General features: G+C 40.4%; 1 protein-coding gene across 1 annotated transcript; it reads left to right on the top strand.

The window, feature by feature from the left end:
* The first annotated feature begins 2,267 nt into the window (after window positions 1-2,267).
* LOC137012273 (uncharacterized) lies at window positions 2,268-12,463 on the top strand. The gene is made up of 4 exons (XM_067375404.1): window positions 2,268-2,731; window positions 5,999-6,254; window positions 6,565-7,356; window positions 11,103-12,463. Exons 1-4 carry the CDS (start codon window positions 2,276-2,278, stop codon window positions 11,930-11,932), a joined length of 2,334 nt encoding a protein of 777 aa, XP_067231505.1. The 5' UTR covers window positions 2,268-2,275; the 3' UTR covers window positions 11,933-12,463.
* Window positions 12,464-12,926: the final 463 nt, after the last annotated feature.

Below are 12,926 nucleotides of genomic sequence, written 5' to 3'. Positions count from 1 at the left end.
TTTATGTATTACGTCAACGAACGGACGCTGCTAAGGGACAAAAATCACAACACAAAATACAGGTTTTTGGACTAATAAATTCAGAAAGAATAGAAAGAAGTCTGGCTTTTTCGACAAAAGAAGCAAAAGTTGTTAAAGTTTCTTAACCCTCATGCGGTGTTCGGCTCATTTTTACCAGAAGAACATTTTATTTTTTCCCGAAAATACTAGTAAATGTTAGCGCATTGGACTGAAACTACTTCTCAATTTTTTTTTTGATAACTTTAGTACTTTTTTGGGGAAGGTTTTTCACCTTGTCACACTTGTGGTGTTCCCGGTCAAAAATGACCAGCTTACAAACAATTGCTTATAAATCTCTCATTATGATATTATCACCAAATATTGGATTCAATCTTTTTGTCGGCTTGTTTTCTTTTATTTAGGACTGGTTTTGTATTTCTTTTTGCATCTGTTTAATCGTAGGCCTCGTTTATCTGAGAGTAGGTACCTCAGTGAAAAAAAGTGTTTTTTATGGATAATTTTTGTCAATTTTAAGCAGGAAATTGAATTTTGAATTTTGAAATGTTTTTATTTTGGTTTTTATTTATTTCAAAAAGACATAAAATCACACTTGTGGTGTTCCCGATCAAAAATGACTGACTTACAAAAATAACTTAGAAATCACTTGTTACACTATTTTATCACCAAATATTGTATTCAATCTATTTTTTTGAAACTGATTGATTGTAGGCCTCATTGAAAATGAATGGGGGAGTCGAAAATCATAGAAACAATCAGTGTTCAGGAGTGTGTTCATCATGTTCATGTTCACATATATACATGTGGGTAAGCAAAAATAAAGGCCTCAGACCTCCGCATGTGTGGATACATGCATACTCGTGTATCTGTACACATTCACACGTTCATGGGCACAAACTATTTTGAGTATTACATGGCTTTCTTTGAACTTTATCCTCAAATCAGTGAGGCTCAGATTATTAAGGCCTACGATTAATCAGTTTAAAAAATAAACACAAAACCTGTCCTAATTGAAAGAAAACAAGCTGACAAAAAGACTGAATCCAATATTTGGTGATAAGGCAGCATAACAAGAGATTTTATAAGCAATTTTTTGTAGGCCGGTCATTTTTCACTGGGAACACCACGAGTGTGATAGGGTTTTCAACACAGCACAAGGGTTAAATGGTGTAATACTTATAAAATAAAATAAAATACGCTATAATACACTTTAGTTTAGAATTCCAGGTATTAACCCTCTTAGAATATTTAGTTTATTGTCTGTTTAAAATGTTTGCATGTAGTATATGTTGTATTCTTTGTTGCAAAATAAAAAATAAGTGATTAAAAAATGGTATTTGGCACTATTTTTTGCTAAGTGACATTGTCACCTGTGCATTTATTGTGTTAACTTTGTGCATTAAAAATCAGCAGACAATTGTATAAGTTAATAAATGTAATTATTTGTCTTTTAAAGTGCAGAAAAAATGAGAGAGAGAGTGAGAGAGAGAAAGAGAAGCTTTTTAGATATGTGTACCATGGTAAATAATAATTAAAATAAAAACTCAATAAATTATGCAAAACAAATGTGCTCATCCTGCACAAGTATTTCTTCCTAAAATGAGTATATCTGGCTCTGATCCACCTCTGCTGGACCTTTCCAACAGTTACTTATCACAAAAATGCAAGGTCACAGCTTTTTCAAAAGATGCATGTGCCTATGTTTTCATGCAGAGGATCATTTCCAGGAAATGTCTTCGAAATGAATCCCTTCCTTTGATCTGCAGCTGTGCAGTATATCATTGGCAAGACAAACATTCTGTATTACACTTCTTCTGTATTCACAATCTTTAAACTGTTATCTTTATGACTGTAGTAGTTAACTGTACAACTATACTCATTTGAAAGAGATTTTAAAGTTGCCAGTAAGACAGAAACGGTGAATTGTGAAATTCCAAACAGGACTTGAGGTGAATACATTCTTCTGCTCTCTGACAGCTGTTTCTGATTATAACTTTTTACGAAAGAAACGAAACTTAAAATCTGGGGGTTTCCATCTTGTTGAAGGTGTGGCTTCGATATATTCCCCACCTCTTAAGCAGCTTTTTGCACAGTCTAAATTTGTCATCCAAGAGGTAAGCATCAAATTTCTTTAAACTTTACACCAATAGCAATCTCTGATTTCAAAATTAAACAATCCTCAAAATTAAAACCTTCATTTGCACTTCTTTAAACAACAGTGGATGAATAGCTTTGTTTGTTTTCTCTAGATTTAAACATGTGGGCAGAGAATGACTTGTGTCCAGGTGTGCCGTGTCTCGAAAGCTACACGGAGCCTGTGAATGGTAAAATATACCTAATGTATCATGGGACCTCTCGACACGCTGCACAGCAGATCATGAGCCGGGGCTTTCGGCCATCTCAAGGTGGAATGCTGGGACGTGGGGTCTACCTCAGCCGAGATCTTAACAAGGCCAGCAGATACCCGCTTCATTTGCCTGAACTTGAAAGAGCTGTTATTAGAGTGATGGTCAATGTCGGGAGAGTGAAGAAGATTGACCAACAGGGTCATCCACTGCAGAAAACCTGGCATGATCACGGGTACGACACTGCCTGGTGCCCTCCAAACTGTGGGATGGTGAGAAGCGGTCTTGAAGAAGACTGTGTTTGGGATCCACGTCGGATTCAGATCGTTGATGTAATTTACCCAAAGGTGCAATATGGTTATTATTGTTAAAAAGAAAAACCCAACATAAAATATAGAAATTGCAAATGTGCTGCTTCTTTTTCATGACTTTTAAGAATACAAGATTTCTTGTCAAATGAATTACTGCATTAAACTGACAACTTCTTATGTATAAGTAATATTTTTGAATATTTCCAGGCTTGCAGATTGCACTTGTATGCCTGTGTTCAAAATCAAGTTTGTTACTAAACTGTAAGAAATATTAGTTCAGTTGATGTTGTTCAAAAGACAGAGAATTTGATGCAAAAGATAAATGTGCTTGTTATTCAAAACATGAAAGAATTGTGGTCTATAACCAATATAGCCAATTTCAGCACCTCATTTTAAGATTATGACTTTATGTCTAATCTATTTCATATTCATTCCTTTTTCTGAGAGTTTCATGTTTATATGTTCTTATTGGGTGGGGAGACCCAGAACAAAAAACGAGGGAAATGTTTCAATCATATATTCCACCCCATATATGAATCAGAAATTATATTTGGGACTGTCTGGGAATATTCTTAATAAAGAGAACAAACCACAAGTAAGTCTCGGGATTTGTTTTACCATCAGAGGAAAGTTTTTTTGGCCATGAGAAGAACAACATCAAACAAGGTCTTTCCACATATCTGCCAACTTCTCTGATATGTTATTTTGTCTCTCTCCCTGAACACGTGTTTAAATTTACCGATTTTTTACGATTGTTTAAGCACAATTTTAAAAACAAGCCTCATTTTTCAAAACACTACACACAGTTCACAGCTCCACACACACAAGTAGCAGAACACCTCAGTTCTTTTGCAAAATGAAACACTTTGACACCGTATGGAACACACATGGTTCATACATTCTGATTCTGTTTGATTCATTTACACACTACTGTGCTCAATCTTAAACATAAGTAAATTTTATACTTTTCTAATGATATAGTCTGGGTTTGATTTTTTCAGAGATATTCTTAGAGTAAAGTACACGAATATATTAACAAACACAGTACTGTACATTGATGAAAATATTTCTTTCTCATCACATTGTGAAAACATTTACATCCATGCCTTTCCAAACGTTACATTTTGCACTGAAAATCAGAACATATTCTAAATACAATATAGTACATGATCAAAACCATTTGTGGTGACAAAACAAAAGACCTAAGTTCTCATCCTATTTTGTCAGTGCTGTCAGATCAATAACATTTTGGAATACTATTGAATATTGTTGAGGACTTCGTCCACATCACAAGCAATGTCGTCTATTACGAGGCAAAGGGAAAAACCCTCTGGTGTGCCGGATCCAGCCTCAGCAATCTTGTCTCCACACACCTTGCTCTTTCTCCTCCTCATCCTCTTCTTACACATACTCTTCCTCCTCTACTTTTCAGATTGTTTCCATCTATTGTTATCATTCAGAACCTGTGCACTCTGAACTTGCCTATATTTCATACAGTTGGTTTGATCACAACATTAGAAATAAGTGAACAATTTTGAGTCATTGTGTGTAAACAAAGACAGCTGTGTTGTAGTTGTGCTTAACTTTTGGTTCTTGTGTTTACACAGTGCGAAATGTGTTTTAGTGAGTGAGAATGTGTTTAGAGTTTCACAAAAAGAGTTCATGAGATTAGGCAGTGTCTAACTGCCTAAACTTGTTTTAGGTTTTGCAGAAAGAGTGATTTGTTTGACAAATTGGTTTAGGCTATTGACAATTTGGTTTAGAGAATGGGATTTAGTGTCTTAGCAATTGTGAAAAACTGTAACTGCATAAACTCTTTAATTCTACTACTGTATTACAGTAAAGAAAAAAGAAAAGACCAATTAAAAGTGAACCCAACAGTATTCTTCCCATTTTGATAGGGGAAATGGCTCGGAAAGTGACTTTATTTTTTCTTTCTTCATTTAAATGTGTGTGCATTGGACACAAACAAGCAGAGAGTGTAATTCATTCCTGAGCTCCTTTGTCATTTTACAGTACTATGACATGCCCAATTTATCTGACAAAAAAAAGACCACTATGTCACCATGCATCCATGTTCTAACAGGCTGGGCGCAAAATGCTAAGCAGTATGTGTAACGTGAAGGTTGTGTACAAACACACGACGAAGAAGATACACATCAATAAGTACAGATCCAGGCAGGAAAACCCCACAATAAACATACGAGACTGACAATGAACTACGGAAAGACAGGAACTTAAATACACAGATGATTAACTCAAATGACAGACAGCTATGATGATTAGGTTAATGTTGTTGTGGCAAAAATAAACAAATCACCAAACTCACTGTGTAAGAAACAAACTCAATCCAAATGTCTTTTAAGGTTTTATTTCTTGCAAGAAAGATCAGACAGTCATACAAGCTCTAAGAGAGCTGGTAGAGTGACAGATAGATAACAGCTTTTCTCTGTTGCTCTTATACCCCTAATCTCCAAGGTTGAAACCTAATTCTCACCCATATTCGGCCCACAAAAAACTCTGTTCCACCTTTCATGTGACAACCCTTGCTTTCTTATTTATGTCATCCTTTTCAGTTGCCTTGCCTCCCAACCAAAAATAATGACCCCAAAGGTGAAAGGTTTCTTTACTTAAAGTTTCACACAAATCATACAACAGAGGTTCAGTATTTTCAGAATACATAATTCAACCTTGATAGTGTTTTTGGACATGCACATTTTAAAATTTCCACTACAATGTCCATGCTGACTGATGAGTGGCGGGAACACAGAACAAAGGAGCACATGTGATGAAATGAAAACTGTGGCGACCAGGGCGGGCGAGAGCCGTGAGGGAACGGCGCGAGGCCGGTGACGCAAGTGATAACAAGCATCACCTGGGAGGCACACCGGCCTTGAGTCTCTCACGGAGGAGCTCCGGGAGCATAAAAGGAGGAGCGACGACCGTGGAGGACGAGAGAGGACCAGGCCTGGACTTTATTTTATGTTTTATTATGTTTGTGTGGCCGGCAGACGTCCGCGAGGGTCTGCCGGCATTACTTTCGTTTTGTTTGTTTATTTTAGATTAAAGTTTTGTTGAATGTTCACCGGTTCCCGCCTCCTTCTTCCCACATCTACTAACCTCGTTACAAAAACCAAAACAAACAGAACATTATGGTGACTGTAACAGTACATTCCCCTCTGGCGAGGTGCGTCCTCGCGCCGTAAAGGAACATTAAAAGGGAGGGCAGGAGGTGGTTCTGGAGGTGGATGGCCGACCGGGAGGAGCCGGAACACAAAAGTCCCGGGTGGTGCCTTGAGCAGAGGATGATGGTGCACGAACCAGGCCACAGCCAAGACTGCGCCCCATGGCGGTGTCGCAGGAGGGAGGAGCCATGGTGATGTTGTCAATGACGCCACCATGGGGACAGCCGGAGGTGACGATGACGTGGAAAGTGAAGCCCACCGCACAGCCGGAGAGCCGATGACGCGAAGGGACCCCGATGGCCTGGGTGACCGCGACGGAGCTGCAGCGACGACCCCCCGAGGTGGAAGTAGGGATCCGGAGGGCAGAGGTGGAGCTGGAGCTACCAAGTGCGGAGGTGGAGCCTGAGGGAGGGTGGAGCTAGCCGGAGCAGAAGGGGTGGAGGGCCAGAGAGCAGCAGATGCCCCACAAGTCCGCAGCGGAGGCGTAGCGATGTCTGACCCAGGCAGAGCCGACGTGCCGAGGGAGCCCAGTGAGGCCGAATGCCCATTGGTCACTGCTGACGAGGGTGGAAGGAGGTGTAGGAGTCAGGTCGAACGGTCGTGGGGGAGTGGAGTGCTCTGAGGTCGGAGGCGGAGCCACGAGCTCCTCACGCCCAGGAGGAGGTGGCTCCCAGCATTCCTGAGGTGGATCCACACCACTGAGAGGAGACGGAGGAGAAAGTGAAGGGCTGATGGGAGACAGCGATGGCTGGGTGACAGGCTTGGCTGGGGACTGGAGAGGGGCTTGGAGAGTGCTACAAAATCTCAAAACAGTTTTGAAGAGGTGGTGGGAGAGAGGTGGTGGAAGAGGGGTGGTGGGAGAGAGGTGGTGGAAGAGGGGTGGTGGAAGAGGGATGGTGGAAGAGGGGTGGTGGAAGAGAGGTGGTGGGAGAGAGGTGGTGGGAGAGGGGTGGTGGAAGAGAGGTGGTGGGAGAGGGGTGGTGGAAGAGAGGTCGTGGGAGAGGGGTGGTGGAAGAGGGGTGGTGGAAGAGGGGTGGTGGAAGAGGGGTGGTGGAAGAGAGGTGGTGGGAGAGAGGTGGTGGGAGAGGGGTGGTGGTAGAGAGGTGGTGGGAGAGGGGTGGTGGAAGAGAGGTGGTGGGAGAGGGGTGGTGGAAGAGAGGTGGTGGGAGAGGGGTGGTGGAAGAGAGGTGGTGGGAGAGGGGTGGTGGAAGTGGGGTGGTGGAAGAGGGGTGGTGGGAGAGAGGTGGTGGGAGAGAGGTGGTGGGAGAGAGGTGGTGGAAGAGAGGTGGTGGGAGAGAGGTGGTGGGAGAGGGGTGGTGGAAGAGAGGTGGTGGGAGAGGGGTGGTGGAAGAGAGGTGGTGGAAGAGAGGTGGTGGGAGAGGGGTGGTGGAAGAGGGGTGGTGGAAGAGGGGTGGTGGAAGAGCAGTGGTGGGAGAGGGGTGGTGGGAGAGAGGTGGTGGGAGAGAGGTGGTGGGAGAGGGGTGGTGGGAGAGGGAGGTTGGGCGGGGCCAGAGAACTAGATATGTAACAGACAGATTCAGACGGTAGCAGAGCAGGCAGAACATTAACCTCTCCTATATCAAAACAGATATCTCCAGTGCTTGCCAATAACTCTCTCAGTGGCGGGAGGGTGGGGTTCACTTCCATACCCTCGTATTCCACTAGTATTCCCTCTGCGACAGACGGTGCAGCCGGCTCGCACTCCTTGTCAGTCCCGCATTGCTCAGGTGCCGTGGTGATGTTCTGCTCGGTCGCTCTTGTTGGCGCTGGCTCAAACATCGCAGCAAAGACCCTCTCATGGCCTGCGGGGGGCTCATGCTGCCGACCTTTGCAGTCAGGGTGTTGATGGCTGGGCATTGGGTAGCGAGTGGGGCTGGTGTTGTCATCAACGATGTCCACTGTGAGTGGTGAATCACAGGACACCGGCAGCACCCACTCCCTCGAGGACCTTCCCCGGACAGCTGCTCCTTCCAAATGTGCCTTGAGGGAGCGGTCCTTCTGCTCAAGGCATAGCAGTTCAATGGCTGCAAAGTGGTCCATAGTGCAGGAATGAAACCAAAAACACGTAGTCACAAAAACTAAAACGAAAACACTAACAACAAAACATGCCACTTATCTTTTCTAGGTTGGGTCCTCTGTAACGTTTAGGTTGTGTATAAATACACGACGAAGAAGATACACATCAATAAGTCTTTACTTGATAATCCATTGGGTATGTGGCGAGGGGGGCGTGGCTCATCAAAGTCTGCAGCTGGAGAGAGAAACAGGTAATGAGCGGTGAGTAAGTAGGTCAAGTGCTGGATACACCTGTGTCTCGTTGCAGTAATTGGCATGCGGAGACTGGATAAAGCCAGCTGGAAACAGGAAGCAGTAATTGGCATGGGCAGACCGGATAAAGCAATCTGGAAACAGGAAGCAGTAATTGGCATGGGCAGACCGGATAAAGCCAGCTGGAAACAGGAAGCTGTGAGATAGAGAAGCTGAAGACTCGTGTGGACGTCTGTGGGAAGCTCTGGAGAGCTGGCAAGTGTTGCTGTGCAGAGAAATTGACTTTGATTTAAAAGCGCTGATAGCGTGACTTTTGTTTGTGAGTAAAAATACCAATAAACACACAAGTCTCAGCAAGCTGACCCTGTCTCCTTCCTTCTATATACTTTGAACATTGTTACGGGGTAAATACAGACCCAGGCAGGAACAGAACACAACACAATGAACATACGAGACCCGACAATGATAAGGAAAGAAAGGAACTTAAATACACAGACGATTATCTCAAATGACAGACTGCTGTGATGATTAGGTTAATGTCCATGCTGACTGACGAGTGGCGGGAACACAGAACAAAGGAGCACGTGTGATGAAATGAAACCCAAAACAAACAGAAACATGACTGTGACCGTGACAGCATGATGGAAAAGTGAAAACTGAGAAAGTTCCACAAAGTTAGTAAGCGGTATTGGTGGTAGCCTATTGACGTTACTGTGTTAACCAAACTCCCTGTGATCACCCAACACTGTGTGCTTACTCTTCAAAATACACTCAGTCACAGATATTTTTCTTGTGTAGCTTTATATGAAAGTGAATAAATAATTGTATGTGTTAATCTTATCTGTTTGAATCATATCAGAAGAGTTGTATTTATTGTTCATTATGTTCAAACACCTTCTGTCACAGTAAATATTTCCTGATAAGGTGAGGGATTTCCAAGGAAACAGTCCTGTAAATCAGAAACAAAACTTAAAAGGAACTTAAAACTTAGGAAAATGGGGTAAATAATATAGTTCTAATTTTCATTGCAATATTAATTAAACGTAATCTAAAACAAAACAATATCATATGTAAATATTGAAGGGAATTAACTACAAATATTCATATTATATAATTCAGCAGTTCAAGTATTTTATAAAGTTAATGTAAAACTGAGATCAGTGCAGTTCCTGTTTTTATATATATATATATATATATATATATATATATATATATATATATATATATATATATATATATATATATATATATATAGAAGTCTAACAATAGGTTACATCATTACCTGGGTTGCTTCAGACCTATCAACATTGTACAAGAGTCAACACAGAGTCAACACAAAAAAGGCAACGCAGTTTTACCAAGTCTTTTTAACTAGTTTTGAGGTGGCAATAAAATAATATCACATAAGAGACAAACACATCCAGTTGTCTTTCTCAAAAGTTTTATTTTCATGCAAGAAAAAGGTCAAACAGTCATACAGAAACTCAAAGTTGCTGCAGAGAAGGAAGGGAGGGCTTCTCCCACATTCATATCTCTCTAACTATATAATTTTTTTACCTTATTAGGAACATTGTTTACCATTTTCCTATATGAGTGTATTTTTCTCCTGTCATATGATAATTACACTTTTCTTATTTTCTGTCATACAATGATCTTACACATCAATAACTGTTCTTTGTTCAAGCAAAGGCAGAGAAGCATGTGAAACCACATGATATCCTAGTAGAAAAATTAACCACATCCTGTCTCTCTAAGCAGTGCAAAAATACCAACATAATACCATGTTCCCTAAGCATAATAACCTATTAATAAAAGCATACTTATAAATAAAAATTCTTCCACAGTTTTATATCTTTTAATGTTATAAACATAAAATAAAATTATCAATCAAATTTACAGCTCTATGTTTAATTTCATACATAAAGTGATGCTGCAATCCATAATAGAAACTGAAACTCAGTGGAACATTTTCCATCATGGACACGCCCTGAAAGATGTGTATTTAGATGCCTGCTTTCAAAAGGCAAACAATCAGCATTAGAAGCGATATCAGAGGTAAGGCACCATTCTGTCTTGCTGAAAATATATCTTGTGCTTTTGGTTATTATAAAGCTTAAAAAATACCAGAATAACCAGTGAAAATATTTTATACTGTTAAACTGTTGTTACCTAAAACATTTTGTGTTTAATAAAATTAAAAATGCTTTTAGTCAATATCACTGTATAATTCTTCAAAGTTTTTCTCATGCCTGTTATTCTATCTAGTTTACTCTCTGCCATTTTCTGAATTAGGATTTGTGCCTACAGATTTGTATCACTTTGCCTGTCTCTGCAGCAATGTTTAGCCTCATCCTTATTAGACTTGTTAGCATTCTATTGAATTTGACTTTTAATAAATCATTGTCTGATTGTTCTGTCCACACTTGAGTCATACAAACCTGTACGATCTGTACCTGTACTTTGAACCCCATCTCCAGTCACCTGAAGACTCATAATGTTGACATACTCTTTACAGGAATGCCACGCTGGCCAAGAAATGTTACTTATTTTCAGTGCCCCAATGCACATTCAGTGTATTTTCATTTACCCATATGACACTTAGAAAGTGTTTAAATAAATGTATGTGCTTACATTTCATAGAACAAATCTGCACTATCTGCAGTGACAAATTAAGTGCAAATATGTCATCAGAGAAAAAAAAAAATACCGTACACTGCTGTTGCTCTGCTTCAGATACTTTTTTTCCTGCCTCTTCAGCTTATTGGTTAAAGGTGTGTCCAAAACGATTGTTCTCTGCTCAGACTGAATCTGTTATTAAAGAGGTAAGTAGATAAAGCCTGAATGTGATTATTTAGACAAATGTTCTAATATTCTATAATGTGCCAAAAACAAAAGTATTTCTCCTTATTGACTTCCCTTCCTCTTTCTACTGTTATCCAAACTTGAACATGAAAACGGTTATTTTTTGTCTTTAGGTTTAAACATGTGGGCAGAGAGTGACTTGTATCCAGGTGTGCCGTGTCTCCAAAGCAATACAGAGCCTGTGAATGGTACAGTATACCGAATGTATCACGGGACTACTGAAAGAGCAGCAGAACAGATCAAAGTCTCTGGCTTTCAGCCATCTCAAGATGGAATGCTGGGACGTGGCGTCTACCTCAGCCGAGATCTTAACAAGGCCAGCAGATACCCGCTTGACAAGCCGCATGAGAGAGTTGTTATTAGAGTGAAGGTCGATGTTGGGAAAGTGAAGAAGATTGATAAACAAAATCATCCACTGCAGAAAACCTGGCATGATCATGGGTACGACACTGCCTGGTGTCCTCCAAACTCTGGGATGGTGAGAAGTGGTCTTGAAGAAGATTGTGTGTGGGATCCAAAGCGAATCGCTATTATTGATGTAATTCCACCAAGCCTTCAAAATGCTATTCCAGTTGATCCAGTTGAAGGTAAAAACTACACAATGTTTTATGGCACATCTAAGGAGGATGCAGAAAAAATCAAAGCCCATGGCTTTTGTCAGTCTAATGGCATACTTGGACGTGGAGTCTACCTCAGCCGAGATGTAGAAAAGGCCTTTAATGTCCCTGCGCATGTACCTGTGCATCAGAGAAGTGTTCTGAGAGTGAAGGTTAACGTTGGAAAAGTGAAAAAGATTGATTATCAAGGTCATCCATTGCAGAAAACCTGGCATGATTTTGGGCATGACACTGCTTGGTGCCCTCCACTATATGTCACTTGTGAGCAACACTGTGTTTGGGATCCAAAACGAATCACAGTCATTGATGTAATTCGTCCAAACTAAGTAGTATGTGATGATTGTTGAGCAATGAAAATCCTAGCTATATTTTATCTGAAAATGTGATCATTATACAGTGCTCTTACCATGTCTTATAACATTATCTGATTTTGAAGATGGAGAAATAAAATGAATTCAAAATACTTTAAACACATTTTAGTTGCCTTGAAGTTTTGTGTCATAAATCTCAGCCTACATAGGATACTTGTTCACAATTGAACAAGTAAGCACACAGGTGATCACATGGAGTTTGAACATAGGTACAGTCGACCGATCAATGAAAAATACTGTTTACTATCAACTTTGTAGAACTCAGTTTTCACTTTTCCATACTGCTTTGCATTCTGTGCCCAGCCTATTTGCATGTTAGACCATGCAATGAATGAACACTGCTTGTTCATTCATTGCTAAAAACAAACATGCACAGTATGTTGAGAAATGCTTTATTATTATTTTCATTTGATTTAAATAATGTAAAATGGCTTTGGTAAAAAGTGTGTCATGAACTCTAAATAAAGAAATAAATGATAAAAACAATATTGTTGTTTTCTTGTTAATGCTGTTCCATATGTCTTTTACCTTTTTAAATGGTGTTTATAACTTACTGTGTGTCACTGTGGGTTTCCAGGTACTCCAGTTTCCCTAACAATTCAAAGACATGCAGCATAGGTAAATTGGCAATACTAAATTGTCTGTGTGTGAGCCCTGTGATGGACTGACCATCGGTCCAGATCCAGGGTGTTTCCAGGGTGGCCCAAAATGGTGGGATAGGCTCCAGCAACCTCATGACCAGAGAGGATAAGTGGTGTGGAGAGTAGATGGATAAGTAGGCAATGTTTTAAAGGGGTGATGAACTGAGAAATCAAATTTTCCTTGAGCTTTTGACATATAAGAAGTCATCGTACTATAACAATATCTTGTAAGTTTTAAAGCTTCCTTGATAGTCCAATAAAAGCTTTAATTGACACCAGACCCAGCAAACAACAGGATTTACAAAGTG

This window comes from Chanodichthys erythropterus, chromosome 22, assembly GCF_024489055.1.
Source record: "Chanodichthys erythropterus isolate Z2021 chromosome 22, ASM2448905v1, whole genome shotgun sequence".
In the NCBI taxonomy this organism is placed as follows: Eukaryota; Metazoa; Chordata; class Actinopteri; order Cypriniformes; family Xenocyprididae; genus Chanodichthys; species Chanodichthys erythropterus.
This window is presented reverse-complemented; position numbering and strand designations above follow the sequence as displayed.